Genomic DNA, 25,576 nt, shown 5'->3' on the forward strand with positions numbered 1-25,576 from the left:
AGAGAAAGGGAGTCTCTTTGCTAGGATGCACATGTATGCTAAACTACATTGAGTTCTGCCACAGCCAGAGAGATTTTTAAATACTAGTTCAAATGTGTGTTACATATCCACATTCTACCAAGATTAATATTGGTGTCCTGTTGGTACATAGCTCCGTTGCTATGCGTGATTAATATGCTTTCAAAGCAGGACAAATGACCAGTTCTCTTGGTATTTGGCTGAGCATTATCATTTAAACACTTGTTTTCGTCTGCTTGCCCTATTTTTTTTTCCAGAAGAAAAGTAGGAAATAGGCAATTAGGATGCAAATCACTACCGTATCCAGGAATAATATTAAAGCCTGCTGCCAGTAGGTTTCCAAGGAGTAAATAACATGTCCTCTACTTTAGAAATGGGGAAATAGTGTATAAATTTCTCGCCTGGTCTCATATTTGATGGCAAAGTCAGCATCAGACCCTTGTCTCTGTTTTTCTAGTTCTAGTCCAGGGCCTTTCTACTGGACCATGCTTCCTCTCTTTAGGAAGCTGAAATGTTCTCTAGCCAACATATCTGCAGGGCAAAAGCGTCCTGTGATTCGCTTGACCCATTTTAGGGCCTTTTCTATTCTAAGACGCAGCCCTCTGCCTGCCAAGGTGACAGGGAGCGAGTGTGAGTGACCGTTGCTGGTATAATTTCCTCTGAAGGAAACGTGTTCGTTAGCTGTCGATTCTCGACCTTCCCTGGCATGCAGTTGGTAAGTGCAATTTACAGACACTGGTTTTCTGGAAGGATTTCTTCTAAGTACGGGATTCTTCTGAAGGCCTTTATGGTGTGAGCAGGTCACACCTGAGTTTCCCAGGGCACTCACAAATCATCTAAAAACAAGTGGAAGGAACTGCAGATGAACTCGGTCGAGGAATAGCAGAGCTGAAACTCAGCCTCCGATCTCAGAGGCACGCGAACGCCGTGGCAGGAAGGGTCAGGCCTGGGCGCAGCATGCTGTTAACGGAGGCAGGAGTAGGTTAACCCGTGTTTAGGTACGTGGCTGGATGAGGACTCCACAGAAAATAAAAGATCGGCGTCAGTCCCAGTCTGTAATCTCGCCCCAGTGCTTTGCTTTTGCAGCATTAACCTCGTCTCCTCGCAGGTGGGATGACAACAGCTATGATTTAGGTCTTGAAATGCCTCCTGCTCAGGTCGTGTTGGGCACTGCAGAGGGTCTGCAGAAAGCTGCTGGTGCATTAGACCAAAGTAGTCTGTTCTGAGCTGTTCTCCTTAATTAGGGAAGAGGCTCATTTGAATATTATTCAATTGAGAGCTTCCTGTCACACCAGCCTCCAAGGGAAATTGGCCCTTCCCATGTTTTCCAGATGACAGAGATGATTGCCTCTCACATTCCATGGCTGCAGTGTTTGCGCTATATAAGGCTGCAGGAGTCATCTGCAAACACCCCCTGCTTTTTGTAAGGGCGGCAGGGGAAGATGCATGCAAGGGCTCTTTTTAGGCCACAGGCATCTGCCTGCATACCCTGAGCTGTGGGCTTGGAGCTTGCTCATGAGCAGAGCAGAGGGATGGGAGTGGTGGGGGCAAACCTCGGGCTGGATTGCTCTGCGTGCCTTCTCCTGTGATTAGCATATGATTTGCATTTGTGCTTGAATATATGAATCTTTGCAGAATAGAATTCTGTAATTAGGATGAATAAATTGTGTAATTGTTTTGCATTAAGTAACAGATGGCAAAGCCTGTCAAACCCTGAACGCTGAAATGACGCCCGTCAGCAGCAACCGAGCAAACGCAGCAGAGCTGGAGAGAACAGAAATGTCTCTGCAGGAGCTGGGGCTCTTGCGGGTTAAACCCACCCAGTTGTGCCACCAGCTCCCTGCCGCGGTCTGGATGTGCTGGAGGATGGAGAGACCTCCTTGTTTGGGAGGAGAACTGGTGCACCGGAGCTCTCCCGGGGTCTGCGCCAGGCCCGCCGGGCGCCGGGGCCTCGTCCGGGGCAGTGCCGAGCTCCCGGCTGAGCTCCGAAGGCGGCTCCTGCCTGCCGGGGACCCCGCGGCCGGAGATGCCCCCGCAGGGCCGGGGCCGCGGGCTCCACGGAGCAAGCGAGCAGATCCGGCTGGGTCTGCCACAGGGCGGTGCGGTTATGAAATTCATGGTAGTTCGGGTTTTTAGCAGGTATCTGTGGGGGAAAAAAGATGACCATTCATGCTTGGGTGCCTTATCCAAACTAAATTTTGATATTAGAAATTGAAAAAAAAAATACCGAGGTTACATCAGTGTTGGTTTTGACTCCAAAGCGATCTCCCTGTTAGGGCCAAGGAGATGCTGCCGGGTTGCGTTAGGCGGTTTGGTGAGGGGCGTCCTGCGATAAATAGCGGGGAGCAAACCGGCAGGCGGAAGCGCGGAGGTGTTCGACCACCCCCGTGCTGGAAGCTTGCTCTAAAGGGCCCCTGGCTGTACGCAGCGGGCCAAATCCTGCGCCGTTATCTCACACTGACAGCACTGAAGTCGGAGCAAAAAAATCGAGACTGACATCAGCGCGACCAAGAACGGCTTCTGCTGCTTTCCCGGCCGAAGCAACGCGCTTTGCTGCGGTGAGCCTGAAAGAGAGGAGCAAGTGTGCTGAAGCTTGGTCAGAACTGGAGTGAATCTGTCCAAACTCACACTGAATATTCTCATTTCTGTCTAATGCTTAGTGTGCATTTGGGGCTGGTTATTTTTTAGTTGCTGAGCCCTTTGCCTGTCATACGTTTAGTTTATATCTGCAATTTCGCACCATTTTAGGGAATCAAGCCTCAGTAAATAACCTTGTCCTTTTGACCTGGACTACAGCTTGCAATTAATTTGGATTGTGCCAACAGGTTAAAAATGGAAGTGTAATCCTGCTGTTTTTGTGTTGTTTTCAGATAATTGCTTATCAGCCCTATGGGAAGTCAGTGGATTGGTGGGCATTTGGAGTCCTGCTCTATGAAATGTTAGCCGGCCAGGTAATTGAATTTTAATTGATTCCTGTGGGATTGTGTTAAATTCCATCGCGAGCAGATGCTGACGTGTAATTTGTTCTGTCGCTGCACGCGGTGGGGGGCCACCCGCGCCGTGTTGGGGATCCAGCCGTGAGTTGCAGCCACGGGGACCGGCAGCTCGGCCGCGTGCAGGGCCGGGTGCCCGGCGTCGCCGCGCGCCGCCGGAGCAGCGAGGAGGGCAGGAGGGGGCTGATCTTCAAACTGATGGTCACAGGAACAAGCGAAAGATCAAAGCTAGGGAAACGGCACTGAGCCTCTGCTTCCCTTGCCGTAGGCTCCCTTTGAGGGCGAAGATGAAGATGAGCTCTTCCAGTCCATTATGGAGCACAACGTGGCCTATCCCAAGTCCATGTCCAAGGAGGCAGTGGCAATCTGCAAGGGGGTAAGGGCTCCTTCCTCTTCTGGGAGGAGCAAGCACTGACTGCGGGGGCTGGACCCTGGGGTGCAGTGCAGAACGTGCCCCTCGACGGTCGGTAATCCTGCCCATGCGGGGGGGTGGGAGGGCCAAACCTCCTCCGTCTCGTTGCTCTCGCCCGGACCGCAGGCTCCTGGGGCAAGGGAATGTCGGCCAAACTCCGATATATTCAGTGTCTGTGCTCTCTGTTCCTACAACTGGAATTTGCACTGTTTCACGTGTGTGTGCTAAAAATAATTTAAAGTAACACTTGGATCTTTTCTGTGCCGCCATGCTACCGCTCTGACCCCACCGGACATTGGCGGTTGTAGTCTTGGGGTAAGCGTGTTGCTTTGAGCACAAGTCAGTCGTTCATCCCACGTTTTCAGAGATAGATAGCCCTTCTGCCTGTTTTCAGGCCTGAGCTTCCAGCCTTGCTGTGGCTGCTGCTGAGCCTGGGCCCAGCCTGGAGGGACTCATGGAGCCTTGTGGCAAGGGAAATAGAGATAAAGCAACATCCAGTTCTTAATCAGTTTATTTTACGGATCCCATGTCTTCTAAATGGCTAAAAGGGACATTTGGAGACAGGATCTGTCTGTACGGCTGGATAAGTGGCAGGTACATCAACATCTACAAGCAGGACCTGGCAGATGGAGAAGGGACTTTAGTAGGCACCGTGCAGAAATCCAGGTGGGATTTGAGAGGGGGTCTGCCCGTGTTCAGACGAAGGTCAGGAGAAATTGGAGTGTTGGATGCGGTGTGGGAGCTGAGAGAGTCTCTGCCCAGTTTTACGCATCAGTGCAGGAAAAGAAAAATGATGCTGGGAGACAAGACACTTCAATATAACATCTAAATAATTTTCTTAATTTCAGATACAAAGCTTTAGTCCTGCAGAGATTTATGCTTAGGTATAAGGAGTCACCCTTTTGGGGTGCTGAAAGCTCAGTGCTGGTGTGCATCTCTGTTGGGTCAGGATAGTTTTTTTTTTTTTTCTTATGGAATCTCTTAATTTGCAGTGAAGCTCTGGATTGCCCAGGGTCCTGAGCTGTCTGTGGACTGAGCCCAGGCAGGACTTGAATGCAGTTTGACTTTATTTGGGTGGTGAGGAATAAAGGCTGGCGAGATCCTGGTGTTATGCATACGGTTATTTCTTGGGACTGAGCTGCTTCTCAGCCAGCCAGTGTATAGGTTTAATCCAAACACTTTTATAATTAAGTGTTTGTGTAGGAATTTTTTAAATGTTAGCTTTTCATAATTAAAATATCTGAATGTTCTGTATCTCAAAATAGTGCTTCTATCTACAGATGACATATTGCATTTAATGTTGTCACTGAAGCGTTTCAAAGCCCCTTTCCAGTTTCAGCGCGATTCATAGTTTGTGTTACAAATGGAAGTATTTGCTTGTCTGATGGCGAGAAGCTGCTGAAAGTGTTCCACGCTTGAAATGGGTCACAGGGAAATAATGTTTTCCAGGTCACTTGGCAGTCAATTTCAGCAAAATGCACTAAAATCCACACCTCCATTTAGAAACCACGCCAGTAACTGGAGGGGGAGTCTGCACAACCTTCCTCTCCCTGCCGCCTCCTCCTGCTTGTTTGGATCGGGGCGGGAGGGCAAAGTCTGCTCCTCTTGTGGCCGAACGCGAAGAGGGGAAGGTGCTGTGTAGCGGTCGGCGCTGCTGGGCCGGCGTGCCCCGGGGAGCGATGCTGGCGGGCGAGCAGAGGTTGGAGCGGTGATAAGTCTGCCCGTCTGCTCTGTTTTCTGTTGCGTCAGTCAAAATCTGACTGTTGTAAACAGGCAAGGAGAGACCGTGGTTGCAGCGTCTGCCGGCTGTAGCTGTAAAGGCTTTCCTCACGTCTGGAAACGTGGGGCTGCACGGGCAGGCGCGCAGCCGGCAGGGCACGCTGGGATCCTCTCCGAGTTCCTTTATATTTTGCAGCGAAGTGGTGGTTCCCTACGCGTGATTTTTCGTTTCGGGGAAGAGCACAAAAGCATGCGACATTTTCCACCCCCAAACTGCTAAGCCCAAAAGAGCAGCCTTAAAAAAATGCGTGCAATTTGAGAGGCTTCAGTAAGCCGGAAAGGAGGTATTCACCGCCGCGGAGCGGGGCCGGAGCGGCTCGTGGCGCGCGGGAACGTTTCCCTTCCCGTACGGAGGGTTTTGCCTGCGCCTGGGCGAAGCGGCTCTTCCCGGGGGAACAGACTGCCTGCGAACACCAGCTCCCGCTTTAATCCCTGCCTGGTAGCACAGGCGTAAAATGGCGTGTTTTCTCCCATAAATTTACCAGTATTTTGAGCATTATTGGAGTATTTGCACGGGCGGCGGCACCGGGGAGAGGAGCGGGAGGCGCGCGTAGCCCGCGGCAGGGGCGGCTCTCGCCGGCGCCGTGCCGGAGCCCGCCATGCCGGAGCCTGGCGCGGCGCCGGCTTTGCCGCCCGGCGCAGCCCCGGGCCGCCGGCGCGAGCGCCGCAGTCTGCAAAGCCCCCGAGTCCGAGCTTAGAGTTTGCTGCGTCGGAGCCGCGAACATCAAACGCGCCCTTAGAGGTGATTTGGGCTGGAGCAGCCTCCTTCATCTACGGGAACATGAAGGGCTTTCGCCGCGTTAGCATGGGGATTAAACCAGCTTGGTCCCGTTTAATACCAACAACGCTGAATGATTATCCCGCGGGAGCCGGGGGAGTCGCTCTGCGTGCCTGTGCGGTCCTGCTCTCCGTAACAGATGGCGCCTCCCTGCTAACTCGAATAAAAGCACAACAGGAAAACAAGAAAATTTAATTTCTGGATGCATGTACGAAAATAGTGAATAACTGCATTGTAGTGCCGCTCTGTGCAGCTTTACAGACAGGTACATGAAGTAGAAAATCTTTTTATGATTCATTAATCGGGCTAAGCTGTTTTGAATTTGGTGCGTGTCTGTGCTGAACTGTGGAGATGATGGGTTTAACGACAACGCTTAGATTTAAGAGGGGCGAGTGTGTGTGTGAAGCAACTGCCAGCACAAAGCAGCAGGTAGGCATCGAGATCCTGCCTAGGAAAAGCTAATTAGCAAATTAACACGGGCTGTGTTTACCGGGCTGTGTGTGTGCATGAAGTGTCTGCAAAACAGAGCAGCAGCGGGCGTGAGCCGCTGCCCGTGCGCGGCGCTGCCCGGAAGGGCTCCGCGTCCCCGCATCCCCGCATCCCCGCGTCCCCGCGTCCCTGCGCCCTTCCCGGCGGCGGCCGGTGCCGTCGCCTCCTCGCCCCGCGGGGATGCAGCTCCGACCACCCGCAAAAGCCTTTCCGCGGCCGGCAAAGCCGGGCGCTCCCGTGCCCCTTCGCCGGCCCGCCCGGCCACTCGCCGCCGTGCGTCGCGTCACGGTGGCTTTGGGTCTGCCGCTCCCGTTCCCGGCGGGACCCCTGAATCCCTGTTTCTTCTTTTTCTCTCCCCAAGCTCATGACCAAGCACCCGGCCAAGCGGCTGGGCTGCGGCCCGGAAGGCGAGCGGGACATCAAGGAGCACGCGTTCTTCCGGTATATCGACTGGGATAAGCTCGAGCGCAAGGAGATTCAGCCTCCCTTCAAGCCCAAGGCTGTAAGTTCGCTTGCATTAAGTGTGCTTCTCCTCTCTTGCTCTCCCACACACCGGTTCTCTCTTGCACATTCGCTCCCACTCACGCTCGTGGGTGCACCCGCACACAAGCATATGTGCAGCTGCTGCTCCTCGCGCCCGCAGCGGGGATGTGTCACGTACTCGGTCTGTTTAGGAGATTGCCTGTCCGTGAATTTGGCACATGTCGACGAACAGTCCCGGAAGAATAACCCGTACTGCCTCTTGGACACCTCGTCCCCTCCTCAGATTGGGAGGGTAGAAACACCGTGTGTTTAGCTCAAGGATGTAATTGCATTACAATACTTGTCTCTCTGTTATCCTGTGTATCAGTCTTCCTGTTTTTTCCCCCTTTCTCTTAAGCTGAACAGGCCTCTGTTTATCAAAGCTGTATTTTAACATCTAGCTCAGCAACGTAGTCTGTTTGAATTGGTAATGAAGCTGTATTTCACTCAACAGTTTCTCTCCAAGGTAAACTCGTGGAAGGCTGGAGCCTGATGTGTGCGAGTGTGAAAATGGAGAGGAGTGAGGAGAACAAGGATTTTCCGTGTTACGCCTGGGTCTGTGCTGGGGAGCGCAGGGAACGCTGGGCACGTGGCTGCGAAGGGGAGGAGAGCTGCCGGGGTGAAACTGGGGGGATGCGAAGTGTCTGAAAGTTACTCCTCAAAAAAGCCGTCAGTGCTCGTCTGCTCGCTGCCCCAGCGTCCCTGCAGCGGCATCTGTCCGTGCAGGGCCCCGGCTAGCGCCTGAGATGGGAACGGCCGGGACCGCAGAGCGGGTTTCGCTGCCGGGCGCGGTGAGGGAGCGCCGGGGCCTCGGCTGCGCGCCGAGCGGGCGCTGAGCAGGCGCCGAGCGGGCGCCGAGCGGGCGCCGAGCCGCGTCCCCCTGCCCGCGGGCTCCCGGCCCTTCCCGGGGAGGGCGCGCGGGCCCCCGTGACCGCAGAGGCTCGGAGATGGAGAACGTCTCCCTGGGTTTCCTCATCTGTCTTTGCCGCTGCTGGGGCTGGCAGGGCCACGGACGTGTGCGAGTCCCTCTGCCGTGGTCCAGGGCCATGAGGCACGAGCGTGTTCGTACGTCCCCGTGCCCTGCACCCATTAGCTGTCATGCCCCAGCTTGGGCACTGATGCTTTACAGGAAATCGTGAATCCAAAGTTCGGTCCGGTTCGCGCGGCTGATACTGGTATTTGTCGCCAGTGCTCGAGGTGGGGACACTGCTTACTCCCTCAATCCGCCATCCTGGATCATAACTCAAAGATCAAAGAGGCTGCGTGCATTTAACCGAGTTTTTCCCTGCCCCACTGCCCATAAACCTTGAACGCATCTGCTTCCGCCCTGCTTTCACAGGGAGCGAGTCCTTGGAAGGGGTCCGCTTCCGCGCTCCCCGCCCTCGGGGGGGCCGCGGTGGGAGCCGCGTGGCGCTGCGTCCGGCTCTCCTGGCTCTCCGCTGCCTGCATGCCCCGGGCGCCCGCGGGAGCCCCGCAGCCCCGTCCGTGCGTCGCGCAGGGCGGCGGAGCGGGCGGCCGGAGCGCGCGGGGGGCGTCCGACAGAGCCGCCGCCCTCCCCGGGAGCGGGGCGCGAGCCCAGGAGCAGCGTGCCGGGTTTCCACCTTGTGTTATGATTTCACGATTCTGAAATGCCAGGAAAATACTCCTACAAGCTGGGCTCCTGCGCGGCGGCGCCTCTGCGGGAAGCTAAGGGCCGCCGCGCTGCGAGCCCCGCGCTCGCGCGCCCGCCGCCCGGGAGCTGCTGCTGCAGCCCGGGGCCTCGGCCGCGCCGCGCCGCTGCCTCCCCGCGAGGGCCTGGCGCCCGGGAGCCGGAGGCGGCTCGGGGTGGCCGCCGCGGAGGCCCTCGGCCCCGCGGGAGAGCCGTTCGGGAAGGCGTGGGCTTTAACGTTAAACTGAAACGGTGCCGGAGCCTTGGAGCTGCTCGGGCGCCCCGAGGGGCCGCGGCCGCGGTCGAAGGTGCCCGGCGGTGGCGGCAGGGGGGCTTCTTGGTTTGGCCGAGTCCCTTTCTCCTGGAACCGATAACTGCCGCTTTTTTTCTCCCTCACCTCACCGTTAAAATGTGGTGTTAGTTGTTGTTTGTATGCTTGTCTTTTTTACGGTTAAAGTTGAATTCTGTCAAAACACTTTCTTACTGTTTTTGTGTTTAAAATATGCAAATTTTGTCCTGCTTTAAATGTCTTATTTCTTTTAAAATCCTTTTGATCACCGACCTTGGAGCAGAGGATGGTAAGCTATTGTCTGCTGCTTTTCGCCTAACAGCTGGTGTTGGGAAAAAAATTTAACATTTGATAGGACAGGAAGATTAATAGAAAGGCAGGTACAGTTGATGTAGGATTTAGGTAGGATTAAGACAACTCAGGTACCTGCTGATAGCTGATATTTCAGCAGCTCTGCCTCTGTGCTGGAAAATACTGCTCCTTTCATGCCATCTGTGAGAGCAGATCAGAGCAGCACAGAAATGAAAATCTGTATTTGTGCCACTTTAAAGTGGATTTGGGGTGGGCCACGAGGAAGGGCTTTGCAGGCGCGTTCCGACCTCTGGCCGGTCACGCAGGGGCTCTGGTGCCCGCCTGGTTTTCTCTCTGGCACGCAGTGAAACGCGCTCGCGCAGCTCCTCACCGTAGCTGAACTCTTCCCTTTTAAACTGGCGTCTGCAAAGACGAGGCTGCAGGGAGTTGTTGGAGAGATCGGGTTGCACAGTACGGAGCAGGCTGGGAGTGCTGCGGGCTCGGTGTCTGCTCCCAGGGTGCACGAAGCCTTCCTGCGCGCGAGCGCTTCGCAGAGCCCGAAGAGCTCAGCCGGCCGGCCGCGCGCCGGAGGTCAGCGGGGCGCAGTTCGGATCGTGTTAGGCACCGTGTCAAACAGTTTTGCGTATCAAAAAGTGTCATAAATCCGTATTTGCTCACTGGTCAAGTGCCCTAACGTCTCCTGTTGCGCATGCGACTCTTGTGGCCAGGCTGGTGCTGAAAAGCAAGGCAAGGACCTGGGCAGCCGTGGGCTCCGCGCGGGCGCTCGTGCGCCTCGCTGCCCCTTTCCCGGGAGGGACCGGCCCTCTGCCCGCGGCTCTCGGCACGGTCCTCTTTGCTGGTTTTCTCTTGTGTAACACCCACAGTTTTTTTTTTTTTTTTTTTTTTTTTTTTTTTGCCATATTCTCTTAATTTTGTAAAAAAAAAAAAGGAAAAAAACTGTGCAGATGGTGAGCCCGGATACAAGTGAAGGATTTCTTTGCCTTCCTGGTATCTAGCTGGCAGTAAGGGCTTTGCATTGCTTCTCAGCAAACTCCTTCATCTTAAACCAACAGAAAAATGGACTGTTCAGTCCTCTGCCTGACTTGAGTGTTACACACGCTGAGCTGAAAATAAATTCCCGTGATCTCATGTTTTGGGTCGTGGCTTATATTTGATTAACCTTTATCACGGCGATGGTAACAAGGCAGATGAAGGTCTGGGTTGTCTTCGGTATGCAGAAGCTCGGCGGGTTTGACGTGGGGCCGTGCTTGGCTGCTCCTAGGTCTCCTATCCGCCCAACAACTCCTTGCATGGGTCTGTGTTTACCCTGGGAAGCGTATTTACACTTGCGTGCGTTCTCTGTCTCTCCTTGAGATAATTATTGTTTTTGATATCTAATTACTCCTTTACTTTATGTAAAGACTAGTGATTTGAAAAGTCTCCTCGTTTTGAAAGCGCTGAATTCACGTGGCAGAGCACAGGATTGCTCGCAACAGGACAGTGCTTTAAAAATTGCTTTTAATCTAATAATTTTTACTTGCGTAAATTAGACTTTCCTGTAATTGCTTTCAATCAGTTAGTATCGGAATGCCATTTGCGGGGCAGATTTTGGAAGAATTCCGGTTCTCCGGCCTGTGCGCGTTGGTAGCTGCGGTTCCGCGGGGGCGCGGGCGCCCTGCTCAGCGGGCGGGCGTGGGGCGCGGGCGGGCGTGGGGCGCGGGCAGCGGGCTGGCGCGGGCAGCGGCGGGGGGCCGGTGGCCGAGCGCGGCGGAAGCGCCGGGACGCTGAGCGCGTTGAGGTCCGAGGTCTCTCGTGGCGGGCAAGTCGGGGTTTGCTCTGGTAGCGGCGCGGCGGGGAAAGCCCGAGGCTTTCCTGGAGATTTCAGCCCGGTTACTGGGTCTGTCGGGCGGAACCTGGTCCCTGTTCGCGGGAGGGACGTGAAGACCTGGCTCCTGCGCCGCAAGAACGCTTCGGCGGCTGCCGCTGGCCGTCGCGCAGAGCCGGGGCGCCGAGTCGGCGGCCGCGGTCGGCAGCCGCCGTCGCGACCCGTCATCCCCGGTGCCGGCAGACCCCCCGCGCCCGCCCGCTCGCGCGTGGCGAACCGGGTGGCCCTAAGCGCGCGCGCCCTGTTTCGGGAGCGTCCGAGAGCCGAAGCGCTCCTCCAGCGGCGGGGGCAGGCTGCGGGGCGAAGCACGCCGGGAGCGCTACGATTTCCCGCGAGGTGCCTGCCTCCCCCCGAAGCACCCCAGCGCCTCTCCGCCTCGGCGCCGTTGCAAACCCGGCCCCCAGCCGGTTCCTGCAGTTAAACAGCGGTTTAAATATTAGCTTTTATCTTTTTGCTGCAGACAGAGGATTACAAGCTTTAATCCAGCGCTCGCTTTAGAAGCGCCCAGCCTCGACGGGGCATCGGTCACCGAGCGCAGCGCCGCAGCCCCGCGCTCGCCGCCGCTCTGCCCGGGCTGCCCGCGCCGCGCCGCGCTGCCCCGGGGCGGGCGCCGGAGCCCCCAGCGCGCGTGGGGGGCGCGTTCGGCCCTCTGCTCCTCCTCGTCTCGGGGACGGAGGGGACTCTGCCTCGGCGCGAGAGTAGCCGCCCTCGGCTTTTTATGATCCTCGATTGCATCTCGGGGATCAATGGAAAATATTTTATTGTGCCTTTTGTCTCTATTTGAAATCAAGCTAGAAACTGATAAAATAAAAAGGCTATCTTCTAAGCTGACAGTTTTATTTCTGCAGCTGCAAAAAAGTCATTCTGTGCTGGCTATAAATATTAGACAGGACACGTTGGGGATTTATGTAAGATAAATTCCCACCCTCCCCCTTTCCCCGTTCAGGATGGAGTGATGCCTGTACATTAATATAGTACTAAAATGAGGCGGAATTTTCACAACATGGCTTTAGATAAATGTAAAAATGCATGCAGGATGTCTCCCTCCCCTTAAAGAGGAACTTAATTTTAGAAGCTGTAGAAGATGGTGCTCCCGCAGATAGCAACCATTTGCAGCCTGGAGCGGTCCGAGTCCTCCTTCCTCTCCCTCGTCGTGGGTGCAGGCTGCGCCTTGCTTCTGAAACGCCAGCAGCGTTGGTCCTTGGCCGCTGGGAAAAACATTGCTGGGTTTCCAGTTGCCAACTGGCTGCGGTAGTGGTTGGGTCGGGAGGGGGGCCCACGTGCCTGGCCCCGCAGCTCAGAGCTGCCCCAGGCTCCGGGGGCGGCTGGAGCCGTCGTCGTTGCTCGGCCACACGGTGCGTGGAAGCTGAATTTGGCTCCACGGAGAAGGTGGCCTCTGGAGGCCGATCGCTGGTGTAAAACCCGCGGTGCAGCAGCTCTCCAAGGTCATTTCAGCTGTCGTTGCCTTGCCGAGGCAGCACAGATGTGTGGTAACAGCCTCGAAACTTCATGTTTGGGGTTGCATGTCTTCCATAAACCTGGACGGTTTCCAGCTCTTACAGTATTTATTTTATCTATGTGATGGCTCTGACAGGGCGTGTGGTATTTTGGATTGTTGACTGGGCAATGTTCTTATGCATCAGAACAGAAAGTCTGCAGGAGTAAAACTACCTTTTCCCAAAGCTGGACATGAACCTTGATGCAACTTGAAAGATTTTCCATCCAAATATTTTTGCTTTCTAATATTACGGTGAGAATTATTCCTTGCCAATATACATATTAAAAATGCATTTGTACCTTTTATCCCAATAACTGGAAGCACTTCACAAGGATTAGTTTTTAAATCTTTATGATGGATTTTGGTTCTTTTGATTTTTTTTTTAAGACAGCTCATTTCTTTATAGCAAAAACAAGGCTGGTGCTGTCAGACATTTCACATGTGAACTGCCTTGCGTCTCTTCACCAAGTTCTCATGAACCTAATGGGCAATGACAGCTATATTTTCAAAGCCCTGTAAATCTTTGACTGTATATTGGGAGTTGATAGAATCTGCAGATGAGCTGCTTATTAGCAGGTAAACCCTGCTATGTTGCGTATGACTGCACCGATAACCTTAAGCATTGCAGACTTTCTCAGTTGTCTTGCTGATAGTTTATTTTATTTCACTGCTAAGAGGGAAGACTAGTGACAACATGGCCTAGAAAAGCCCATGTCTCTTTGTTTCATCATCTTAGCTTCCAGGCTGCGTGGAACAGGCAACTTCATTTTTGTGAATTTATATTTTCTATTTTGATGCTGATGTGATGCCTTTCAGGCAGCCATTTGGCTGATGCTAACATGTCCAACAGCTAAAACATCCCTTTGCAAGAATCTAACACTGTACTTGTTTGCACGGTCTGCAGTAGTGACCAGCTCTTCCCGAAGAAACTGAAGCTCTGATAGATACTGTTCAAATTCTTTATTTGGGGAACGGTCAGCTCATCAGGAGATAACCTTGTGATTTCGTTGCCTTAGTTTCTGGACATGTACAAACCTTCTAGCTGTTTTGCTGCGTTAGAGAGGGGTTTATCTTTCAATAACTATTGAGGCTTCTGGAAATAAGGTGTGTTGCCGAAGCAATCCCCGTTAGTGCTCCTCCGAGCAAGGCGCTCGGGGCTTTTGCTGCACTGGCGCCTCTGTCGCGGGCGTGCGGCTGGGATGGGCCAAACCTCCAGACCGCTCCCAGCGCCGCAGGGGCGACAGGCTGGGAACGGGGCGACAGCTGGGGTAACTGGGAGGGGAAATACCCCCAAAGTCAATGTCTGCCACTTCTGAATATGGTGTCAAGAGTCCCCTGGCCCAGGACGTGGACATATCCCGGGTAGTTTGCATCCACGCGTTGCTCCCAGGAACCAAGTATTCAGTAGGAAAGATGTGGGGAATTGGGTGGGCTGGGGTGCAAAGAGCAGTCAGGGATGGGAGAGGCAGAAGAACTTGGGCTGTTCAGGAAGAGCAGCCAACGAGCTGCACGTTTTCTGGTCTGGGCATTTTGCTTGTGGCTTCATTACCCCTTTTGTTACTGGGGTTTTGTTGTTGATTTTTGTTCTGGGCTGTATGTCTTCTGGTGCAGGGACTGCCACCCTCTTCGCAGAGTCCTCCTTCATTTTGGACTCTGTGCTTTCAATCAGACGTTTCCCAAAGGTTGTTCCTGGAGGGGCACTCCACACTTGAGCAGAAGCCAGGCAAATTCGGACTAGGAAGGGGCTGTTGGCTTGAGGCATGGACTTACAAGCCATGAGAGGGGCACGGTGATGCGGAGGGTGGGCTCCCAGGCTGGACACGCAGGCTTCCAGCATTGCTTTAGCTAGAGTTAAAGCCAGCTCAAACATTATCCATTGAACTTTTCAGAGGTTTACGGATAATAAGAGTCTCACTCGGTTGCTATAAGAACATAATAAGAGCTGCCAAAAGAACATGACATTGGAAGGCTGATGGATGTTCGCGTTGGCTTCCCTGAAACCTCCTCTCTGGCAGAGTAAGGAATGGGGAAATGTTGCCGTTTACGTGTATTTGTCTTTAATATTTTATTATATGCAGTCCGACGTTTATTAAAAATGTAAATCTGTTTCCTCAGCAAATGAAAGTTAAATACTAGGAAAAATTGTCCCAGCACTTGAAGCCTGTGCTCTCCGTAGGGAAATGGAAGGAGAAAAGAGAAATGAGGGATTGCGAGGTGCTGGCTTCTGCAGCTCTGCTGAGGAGGTAGAGCCAGGAGAGCGTTGTTTGTGTGGCAGCTCCGATAAGAGAGAGAGTTCACCAACCATTAAAGCAAAGCCATTAACCGCGGTTCGTGCAGGATGTGACGTGCATGTGACGGGTAGTAATTGAGCACAATTTGTAACCGTGTCGTTTCCTAATGGTCCAGTAAGAATTCCCACAGACTGCTGCAATAACCCGGTATCCACCTGGAAATCGTTATTGCTGATGTTACTGTATTAGAAACTCGCTTGCAGCACCTGTAGCTGTAGGACTCTTCGTTTTGATTGCAAGGAAAATTAAATAAAGCGCTTGGCACGTCTCCCTGCTCCCGCCTGTCCCTTCCGCAGCGGAGGCGGTGAGCGGCTGGCTCCCGACGTCCTCCCGCCCGGCGCCGCCGTGGCCGGCAGCCGGGACCCGCCGGCGTCTCTCGGCCGCCTTTGCTGGCGGAGGGAGCGCTCCGGCCCTCCGGGCTCCTGCCCGCCCGCAGCAGGGATCGTTAGCGGTCTGCGGGGGCGGGAGAGGACGCCCGTCCTGGAGGTGGGACGTGCCGCCGCGGGGTAGAGCCGATCCTCCTCTGCTGGCACGGACCCGGCGGTCGTTCCCGCTGCCCGGCCGCCTTGCCCGAGCGGCCTGCCCAGGTCTAACAAGCGTGTTGGGAAGGGACGGAGCAGACCAGGACTTCCCCAGTAGCACAACCGCGTTGCCCGCGTTAAGCGTTCAGCCAGCAGTGATGTACCAGGAGGAGCTCTGCCGAAGGCCCTCTCCTTAAGCAGGAGCAAGGAGAACCATCTGAGTGGTCCGGGCATGGCAGAAACCTCCAGTGCCTGGTCAGGAAGGGTGGCGAAGAACAGAGGTGTAGATGGGAGGAACCCTAGGGTGAGCCTCTCTGGCAAAGGACATCTGCTCTGTGCGTGGCGCAGCCTGAGACAAGGTACAGTATCGCATGTAGACAGGGATACGACAGCAAGTAATTGCTCTCCCATCTCATTCCTCTCCTGCAATTACTTGCCATGCCACAGCCAGAGCTTTTGTCAGTCTCTGGCTATTCCATGAGAAAACATCGTCTTGCAATTAACAAAATTCATAAGTGTTTTGCACCTTTTTGTTTTCTGTCATTTGCTGCATTGAAATAATCTGCTCTGCAATGCGTGAACGGGAGGGGATTGCTGCAGACCGCATCCGTTTGCTTTGTTTCTCCACCCACCATACGTTCTTTTTTTCCCCTCTCATAGTGTGGACGCAGTGCTGAAAACTTCGACCGGTTTTTCACTCGCCATCCACCCGTCTTAACACCTCCCGACCAGGAAGTCATCAGGAACATTGACCAGTCAGAATTCGAAGGATTTTCCTTTGTTAACTCTGAGTTTTTTAAACTTGAAGTCAAGAGCTAAGTAGCTGTGTAGATCTCATTCCTGCATCGTTATCATCCAGTCCCAACTGCTGTTGTGGTGACATTTTCCATTGCAAAAGTTGCATTCATGGTTTTTCTTTAGTAATAATACTAGAGTGACCATATTTCAAAGCCAGAAGTGTCTTCACATAATTTGGGGCATGCCTGAATGGTAGGTGATACGCAGTAAGTACCGCAAACATGTTTTTATCACATTTCATTTGTTGGAAATGAAAGCAATTTATTGGCTAACAGAGATTAACTGGAGAGTGTGTCTGAGAGCACTCAGGTCCAGGCTGGACAATTAGGAGAAATCTCTGAAGCACGTGCTTTGATTCCTGCTCTTACCTTTTTCTAGTCTTTTAATATAATCATGAACGTTGCACCTGTAGCCTTCTTTGCGTAGTGGCAAGCAGGTGATTTTTATTAAACTTTTCCTTATAAAGTAAATGTGCATCCTGCAGTGCGGGGGCTTCTAAAATTAAGCAGTTTTCCGGAGACTTGAAATACAGATCCGTGCTTCTTGCGTAGCTCTAATAACGTATAGCCTGTTTAAAGCCACTACGGAGCCTCACGCCTCCTCGAGGCTTGGGCTGCCTCGTATTGGGTCGGGGCAGCTTCTCCCCGTCGCGTCGTTCGGGGCAGTAATAAGTTATTAGGAAGCCGCATCTGCGGTTTACATGCATTTCTCCTGATTGTGCAGTTTCTGAGTAACGTTTTCACATACCCGGTTATAAGCAGGAAATTTGAAAGAACTGTTGTAAATGCTTTCAAATCCATGGTCACCCTAGTAAACATCACACAACATTGTTTCTCATATCAAAACTTTCTTTTTTTCAAATGCCAAAGCAACTGGGTTTGTAACTTGCGCTTTAAATGTGTCAAAAATGGTATTAACACAAATGAGATGCTATTTAACCTTGAACAGTATTGTGAATTCTGATATGAGGCTTGTAAAAAAAAAAAAAAAAAAAAAAAAAAAAAAAAAAAAAAAGTCTGTTTTAACTAATATTCCTACTTTAAAAAGATTGCCGCTAGATATTTAAGTTGCCTAAGTTTTGTTCCTGGCATCAAAGAAAAGGTTTCAGGAAGGGTGAAGTTCTCGTGAAACGCCGACACCGTAGCGCTTCCTTTTATACTCCTCTGCAGATGTTCGTGGCTGTCACTTTGTACCAATCTGCTTCGAGTTGTAACGTGCCAACTTTTTTCCAATACTGATCATGAAATAAAAAGTGAGAAATCACTGCCAAAGAAACCTGCATTTATTTGCGCAGGGCGCGTCCCCGCGGGCCGGGGCCCCGCCGGCGGCGCCTTCCAGGCGGCGCCCTGCCGAGGAGCAGGAGGGATGCGCGGCGCGGCCGGGACCGGGACCGGGACCGGGACCGGGACCGCCCCTCCGCGCCGCGGCGGCTCTCTGCAGCGCCCGCTCTGCTCCGCGGGCTCCGCCGCCCCCTCCCGCCCCCTCGGCCCCGCCGCGGGGCCCCGTCGCGGGGGCGAGAGTGGAGTCCTGGCTGGGGCCTGGGGCCCGGGCGCTGCACCGGAGCGAGTCGCAGCCTCCTCTCGAGCTCAGTCAGCAAAGCGCTGCGCTGATCAGCGCCGTACCGCGGCACCGTTACCAGATAATCCGGCCTAAAGCGGAAGAGGCTCCCGCGGACGGCTCCCGTGCCAACTCTGAATCGTGCTGCACGCTTGCTTCCGCGTCGAGGCGCGTCGCTCCGCCCAGGCTCGTGCTCGCTGCGTGCCGCAGGTCTGCGCCCGCGGCGGCGGGGTCGCGTGCCGAGACCCATCCTGCTGGCGGCTGCCCCCGGGGCGCCCCACGCGCCCCTCCCGGCCCCCCGCGCACGGCGCCCGGCTCATGCACGGCGCCCGGCTCGTCTGCAGCGCCTGGCTCGTGCACGGTGCCCGGCTCGTCCGCGGTGCCCAGCTCGTGCACGGTGCCCAGCTCATGCACAGCACCCGGCTCGTCCGCGGCGCCTGGCTTGTGCACGGTGCCCAGCTCATGCACAGCACCCGGCTCGTCCGCGGTGCCCGGCTCGTGCACGGCACCCAGCTCATGCACAGCGCCCGGCTCGTCCACGGTGCCCGGCTCGTGCACGGCGCCTGGCTCGTGCACGGTGTCCGGCTTGTGCACAGCGCCTGGCTCGTCCGCGGCGCCTGGCTCGTGCACGGTGTCCGGCTCGTGCACAGCGCCCGGCACGTGCACGGTGTCTGGCTCGTCTGCGGCGCCCGGCACGTGCACGATGTCTGGCTCGTGCACGGCGCCCGGCTCGTCCGCGGCGCCCAGCTCGAGCACAGCGCCCGCCTCATCCGTGGTGCCCAGCTTGTCTGTGGCACCTGGCTCATGCACGGCACCCGGCTCGTCCGCGGTGCCCAGCTCGTCCGCGGCGCCCGGCTCGTGCGCGGCGGCGGTCAGGCACGCCGCTCCCGCCGGCCCCGCGTAACTCTGTGCTTTCGTTTAACAGAAGGACAAGCGCGACACTTCCAACTTCGACAAGGAGTTCACCCGGCAGCCCGTGGAGCTCACGCCCACCGACAAGCTCTTCATCATGAACTTGGACCAGAACGAGTTCGCTGGATTCTCCTACACTAACCCCGAGTTCGTCATTCACGTGTAGCCCGGGGCGGCGCGGCCGGGGCGCTCGGTGGCCGCCGGTCCCTCCAGGAGCCCTCGGGGCGGAGGCAGGGAGCGTTTCTGTAGCGTCGGCACTTCTCCAAACCGCGACCGTCCCCGTAACTTCCGAAACCAGGCGCCGACGCTCCAGCGACCCTCGTTGTTCACAAATCGTTTCCCTTGAATGCTAAGCATGGTCGATATTTTTCGCAGTTGTGCTGAAGCTTGCAATGACTGTGAACTTGTCTTAGAGGAGCCTTTCGTTCGAGACGCGGATGCGCGTGATCGGTGTGGAAGAGTCTGCTTGCAGAAACGCTTGGGTTCCCAGGGCGCCGCGCGCGGGCGGGCGGGCGGGCTCGCTGGCGCTGGCTTCCTCTCCAGGCTGCTGTCCGCGCGGGCATTTCGGTACGTTCTCTCCTGTTACTCAGGCGTTCAGACTACAAAACGAGTTTCAGTCCCACTCTTGTAAATCAGAGCAAACCTTTTTCTAAGTGAAAGGTGGGATTTTTTTTTTTTTAACATCTGGAACAGTTTGCAGTTTTGATATACTATGTCAGCACCCTCATAAATCTTTCTCCTGGTTTTTTCACAGACACTGTCAAAATTTAGCAGTTCTGTAAAGGATATTAATATTCTACCAAAACAAAACACATTTATATTCTCAGTTTGCAATTTAGCAACTGAAACTACGCCCGCTACGGAAGGGCTGTACTGAGGGCTATTTCTAAAGGAAACTTTTATACTTTACACCCTCTGCTATTATTATCTTAAAGGCTCAAAATCATGAATTTTACAGACATCTCGATTTATCTGGCTTTAGTCAAAATTCCTGGGGACGTTACGCAGTAACCCAGGACCTTCTGCGTCATTTGAAAATTCGGAATCAGGCCGGAGTGGCCCAGGTGACGGTTCCGCGGAGCAGCCGGGCCGCGCGCGGCACGGCACGGCACGGCACGGCGCGGCACGGCGCGGCATGGCATGGCATGGCGTGGCATGGCGCACGCCGGCCGGGGCGCCTCTTGCTGCACGGGAGTGTGGCAGGTTTGCCAGCAGCGTGCAGGGGTTTTGGAAGCGGCACCAATTCTAATGTAAATACACCTGACTTCACGGATATAGGGGAAAATGGGGGTGGGATTTTATGACCGATGCGGAATCCTATAAACGAAATCCCGGTTTCTAGGGCTTTTATAGACATCAGGCCCTACCTTTTGAAGTCCTTTTCTTCTGTTGATGGCTCATTAAGGGCAAAAGGCTGCCGGCGGGCAGCAGCGGGGCTCAGGCCCGCCATCCCCCGCCCCGGCGCGCAGGCAGCCCGCGCCCTCGGCCCCTCCCCGCGGAGACAAACCGCAACCCAGAAAAACTGCAAATTGTGCCAGATTGATGAGGGGGGTTAAGGGAAACTTCGCCTCAGACAGAGACCAGAGGAAGCTTGAGTCTGGCTTAGTTTCTGATGAGATGCTCGTAGCTCCCGCATACGTTTCCGGAGACGTCTTGCATCTTCTGCAGAGCACAGTGGATGTTCAGAGCATGACTGTCACTGTAACTTTCAAACCCGTCACCGCAGAATTAGTATTACTTAAATGGTGAATGTTTTAATTTCCGTACCCGGAGAGCTGAGGGCGGCCTAACGCCGGGCTGCTGCGCAGGGGCCGCCGCCGAGGGAGCTCTGTCCGGTCCCGGCTGGGACTTCGGGGTGTGCCTTGGAGCGACACTTCCGCATGAAGCGGGATTTGCTTAAATGCTGAGCGAGCCCAGCAGCGTCTCCCGCGGGCTCCTCGGGGGAGCCCGTCCTGCGGACGGCGGGGGCTCCGCGTGGCCCCTGCGAGCCGGCCGCGTGGCGCCGGCCCCCCCCCGCGCGCCCCGGTAGCCGCAGGAGCAAAGCCACGCTGCTGCAAGAGCTCAGCAGAGGCCACGGGCCGGGGGGGGCCGGGGGGGGCCGGGGGGGCCCCCGCGCCGCGGGCTGCTGCGCCCCGGCGCTGCTCGCACAGCTCCTCTTCCCGGGGTTGTTTCCAGCGCGCCTGTGCGCTCCGCGGCGCGATGGAGAACGGAGAACGGCCCCGCACACATGCTGAGACTGGTGCAAACTCTTCCAAGGAAGGCCGAGGTCGCCGTGCCTGGCTCGCTCTACCGCAACCAGACGAGTTAAATTTTGCCCTTAGGTAGGAGAAGCGCGGCTGTGGGAAGCTGGGCGGTCGCTGGGCGGCGGGGGGAGCGCCGGCGCCCTCAGCCCTGCCTCCCCGCCTCTCTCCCCACGTCCTCGCTGGGGGCGGGCGCGTTGCCCACCGCGGCTGCGGCGCTTTCCCTGGCCTGGCCTCGCCGGGCACTCGGAGACGTGGCCAAAGGAAAGGAAAGAGCAGTGCGGCTGCTTGCCCGCGTGCAGCTGCGTGCTGCGGACGGGCCCGGGGAGCCGCGCGGGCACGGCGTGGGCGCTGACGGCACGGCGTGGTGCTGGTGGTGCAGTACGGGCACCGATGGCATTGCATGGGTGCTGGTGGCGTGGTGTGCTGCAGGTGCTGATGGCATTGCATGGGTGCTGATGGCATGGATGGGTGCAGGTGCTGATGGCATTGTGTAGGGGCTGATGGCACCATGTGGGTGCTGGTGGCATTGCGTGGGTGCTGATGGGGCAGTGTGGGCACTGATGGCACAGCGTGGGTGCTGGTGGCGTGGCGTGGTGCAGGTGCTGATGGCATTGCATGGGTGCTGATGGCACAGCGTGGGTGCTGATGGCATGGATGGGTGCAGGTGCTGATGGCATTGTATAGGGGCTGATGGCACCATGTGGGTGCTGATGGCATGGCATGTGCACTGATGGCATTGCATGGGTGCTGATGGGGCAGTGTGGGCGCTGATGGGGCAGTGTGGGCACTGATGGCACAGCGTGGTGCAGGTGCTGATGGCATTGCGTGGGTGCTGATGGCACAGCATGGGTGCTGATGGCACAGCGTGGGTGCTGATGGCATTGTGTGGGTGCTGATGGCACGGCACGGCTGCCAATGGCACAGCCACGGGGCGAGCGGGGGCCGAAGGAGAGGCAGCGGCGAGGCCGGGAGAAGTGACGTGCCTCAACCGGTGGCCGAACCGGGGCTGGTGCCTGGGTCTCAGCACCCCGACGGCTTGGCACCGGCTGTCCCCAGGGTGCTGGCAGTATCGTGGACAGGGCTGGGAAGGTTTGCCTGGAAATCCCGACCCGCTGCGCGGCCGCTGTGGCGTGCGTGCTACCAGGGCTAGGGCCCCGCGGGACCCTCCGCCGCGGCCAGGCGACCTGCTGCTGCCGCTGTTCCGTTTAATCACTGCAACAAATCAACGCGAGTTTGCACAGCGGCAAACCCGGGCGGGCGGTCTCAAAGCCGGGGCGAGCGGGGAGGGGTCCGGTGCGCTCTCACGAGCGTTCGTCCCAGGGCTCCAGCGTACGCGCAGAGCCGGGGTGATTTCTGGCACAGCGGGTGACGCTGCGGCTGTCCAAGGGCCAGGGCTCGGGTCTGGAGCGCGGACCCGGCCCGGCGCCACGGGCGCAGCGAGCATCTTGCTCCATGCATGGAAGTGTCATCCAAGCTGTTTATTTCTGATCACGTTCAAACTGGCTATTAAAAACAAAGTAAAAAAATGAAAATGTTTATTGTTGATCAGTTTGTGTTTGTGAATTTGATTTCACCTGCAAGTATTTGATGACTTTTCTACATCCTAGACTACCTGCTGTGTGTTTGTCAAAGGATTCTCATAAAGGCCTCCTTTTAGATGGGCATATACTCTTTATTCTATTTGCTGCATGTATGAAAAAATAAAACATATAATTTTAAAGAAACGCTGTGAGCTTGGCTTCCTTCGCCAGCGCGACTGGTGCGCGAACGGGACCGGTATCGGGCCGCGCCTGCGGCTGCGGGCTCTCGCAGGCCGCCTGCGGGACCCCGCCGAGCCCGCTTGCGCCAGCGGACGCTGGAGCGCTGCAGCTCCTCCGCGAGAACGGTGCCCACGGGTGGCTGGGTGCACCGTGCCCCGGGAAGCCACCGCCGCGCTTACGGGGCCCCGGGTAGACCGGGGCGGGGGTGGGGGGAGGCACCAGTCCTTTTGGATCTTCAGTTAATTGCTCCTTCAGGTGAGTTAATTAGCACTGTTGCAGATGCTCTTTCACCACTCCAGGCGCACGTGCTCCTGGTCACACACGGCTCGCGGAGGTAAGCGGGCAGCGCTCACGGGCGGGAGGCTCGAGGCGGCACGAGCCTCTCCTGGCGCTGAACTCAGTTTGCTGCTTTTATGGCTTTTTCTTTCTTTCTTTTTTTTTTTTTTTTTTCTTGCACGAGCTCATGGGTGGTGCTGGTGGAGGAGGCAATCCCACAGGGCCGTTAGAGCGATCGGAGGGTCGCTCCCAGTCCGGGTGAGGCTCCTGCGGTGCCGATAGCTGTGCGGGTCGGTGTGCTTTAAACCGGGCAGGATGGGTTCGGCGCCAGCCGGGCGCGCACCGAGCCTGTGCCCGCTGCCCAGAGTTCGGCAGCGCCGCCGGAGCGAGCGCCACCAGCATCCCCAGCTCCCGCCGGCCAGCGCAGGCACCGCCGCTCCCGGCAGCTCCAAAACGCTTCCCAGCCCCGGTTGTTCTGGCTGCTGCAAAGGAAACATTTGGTTTTGTGACACTTCCCTTAATTATGGGAGCTAATGACAAAACCATTGTGACAAATGACTCAGCTTTTACTCGTGAAGTTAATTAATTCTGAAGTTAGAGTCTCCGCCGGAGAAGCCGGATAAACCCGGTTGCAGAGGCTGCCGGTGCGGCGCAGGACGGGCAGCACGAACCCGGGTCCCCGCCCGAGGCCGGGCGAGATTCCCCCCCGGCGCTGCGCCGGGATGCGCCGCCGGCCCCGGCGACCGCGGCTCGCTCGCGCCTTCCGGACCGTCTCCCCGAAGCCATCGCTCATCTCTTTCATTTGCATTGCAGTCCCGCTGGCCTCGTTACTCGTTATCCACTTCTTCAACGGATTTAAATCAAATCGATTAAATTGCCGTGCGCTGGGGCAGTGGCAAAGCTTTCGTGGGGGCTCAGCACGGTCCGGCAGGGCTCGGGCTACGAAATGGCTCTTCCCCCGCTACTTGTGCCTCCGTTCCCTCTGCGGCTCGCGGCCGCCTAAGACGCCTCGGGTCGGCTCCCGCGGCGCGCGCGGAAGGGAGGTGCGCCGGCCGCCGCGGCGGCCCGCTCGGGCCGAGCTCGTTCTACCCGCGCCAGGGGGCACTGGGGGCAGAAATGCAGCCGCTGCGGGCAAAGCCCAAAGCAGGGGCACCATGAGCCGCCGGTGCGTTCCCGCGGCAGCTCACGCCCCGCGCGCCGGCACGAGCCCCGGCCCGGCCGCCCCTCCGGCGAGCAGCAGCCGGGCTCCCCGCGGGGGGCCTGCGATGGCGAGCGGACTGCAACCAGCATTTTCGGAGCAGGTTCGGATATAAATCCTCCCCTCCCCGGGAAGGGGGAGGACTCATCGCTGCCTTCTTACGAACAGGGGCCGCGCTCGGCGCTGCGCTGCATCGCTAGTGACCCCGCTCCCCCGGCGCTCAGCTGCAGGGGACAAAATATAATCCAGCTCCCTGCTAATGCAGGGGTCGTTTCTGACTACGTCCTCCCCATCGCTTCTCCAGCTAAGTGCAGCCGGGCTCTCATCCCCGGATCTGGAAGGGCAAAGCCCAGCAGAGCTTGGCTTAGGGTATTTTTGCCCCTGAGGGCTGCTTTTCTTGCACGGGCCATGCAAGCCCTTTGGAGGGGCTTCTTTGTGGTCTCTGTGTCTCCTTCACCAGCTGGGAAGGTCCTGGTCGGTGCCTGAGGATGGCCGGAGCCGTGATGGCTGGGGTGAGCGGAGCCGGGACCAGGACCAGGGCCGGGGGGGAGCCGGGGCTGCCCTGCTGCCGCCCGGCGCGGGGCTGCTGCCAGCCGAAGCCTGGACTTTGGTTCCCACGGAGCTTGCCTAGCTGAGAGCCTAGGAAACGGCACACGTGCGTCGTGCACACACCTACACACACTGTGCTAAAATAACACGATTAGGGCTGCAAAATCCCCCCACTCGGAACGAGCTCCGCAGCCCCTCTGCTGCAGGGGATGGGGACAGGACATCGCTGCTGTCACCTCCCGGCTCCTGGCACGCTGCAGAGCCGGGGCTGCCGGGCGGCAGGAGAAGGGCCTGGCAGGAAGGGGCCGTGCGAGGCCCCGGGGTCTGGCGGCCACCCTGGCCCCCGCCACCTTCCTGCACCCTGCCGGCACCTCTGAGCCAGCACACGGTGCCCAGCTGGGGCCCCACGGTGTGGCCCAGCTAAGGTATATATATTCATATGTATGTATATATATATATATATACACGAAAAATCTCTGTGACTCTCCAATGTGGACTCCAAATTAGTGGATGCTTTCGACCTTATCCTGGGGTGTCCCCGTCCTCACCTGCCCGAGGGGACCTGGCTGCCACCCCTTGGCTCAGCCAGGACTTCAGCAATCTGGGCAGAGGTACTGGAAGAGCAGGAAAGGGGACGTGTTGCTGCTGCTGCCTCGCGCCAGGCGCTGGGCGCGGACAGCAAACGAGGCAAAGGGCCCGGAGCAAAGTAGGGTAAAGCACAGCACTGACCAGTGCACGGCGTGCCGCAGGCCGCTGTGCGAGAAACTAGCGTGGCGTTGTAATTAAAATGCCCTAATGAATATGCACCAAGAAGGTGATCTCAGGTTGAGATGGCTACTTTGTTTTCATGCTTCTTGGCTTTTCAGAGC

The 25,576-nt window shown here is 56.5% G+C and overlaps 1 protein-coding gene across 1 annotated transcript in view; it reads left to right on the forward strand.

Moving 5' to 3' along the window:
* Positions 1-17,135, forward strand: part of PRKCB (protein kinase C beta) — a 115,528-nt gene extending 98,393 nt beyond the window's left edge. Inside the window, exons 14-17 of the mRNA XM_062587832.1 lie at positions 2,889-2,969; positions 3,280-3,387; positions 6,831-6,971; positions 16,075-17,135. Of these exons, the coding sequence (XP_062443816.1) occupies positions 2,889-2,969; positions 3,280-3,387; positions 6,831-6,971; positions 16,075-16,233 (489 nt within the window). The 3' untranslated portion in view covers positions 16,234-17,135. The remainder of the gene's footprint in view (positions 1-2,888; positions 2,970-3,279; positions 3,388-6,830; positions 6,972-16,074) is intronic.
* Positions 17,136-25,576: the final 8,441 nt, after the last annotated feature.

This window comes from Rhea pennata, chromosome 15 (genome assembly GCF_028389875.1).
Source record: "Rhea pennata isolate bPtePen1 chromosome 15, bPtePen1.pri, whole genome shotgun sequence".
NCBI lineage: Eukaryota > Metazoa > Chordata > Aves > Rheiformes > Rheidae > Rhea > Rhea pennata.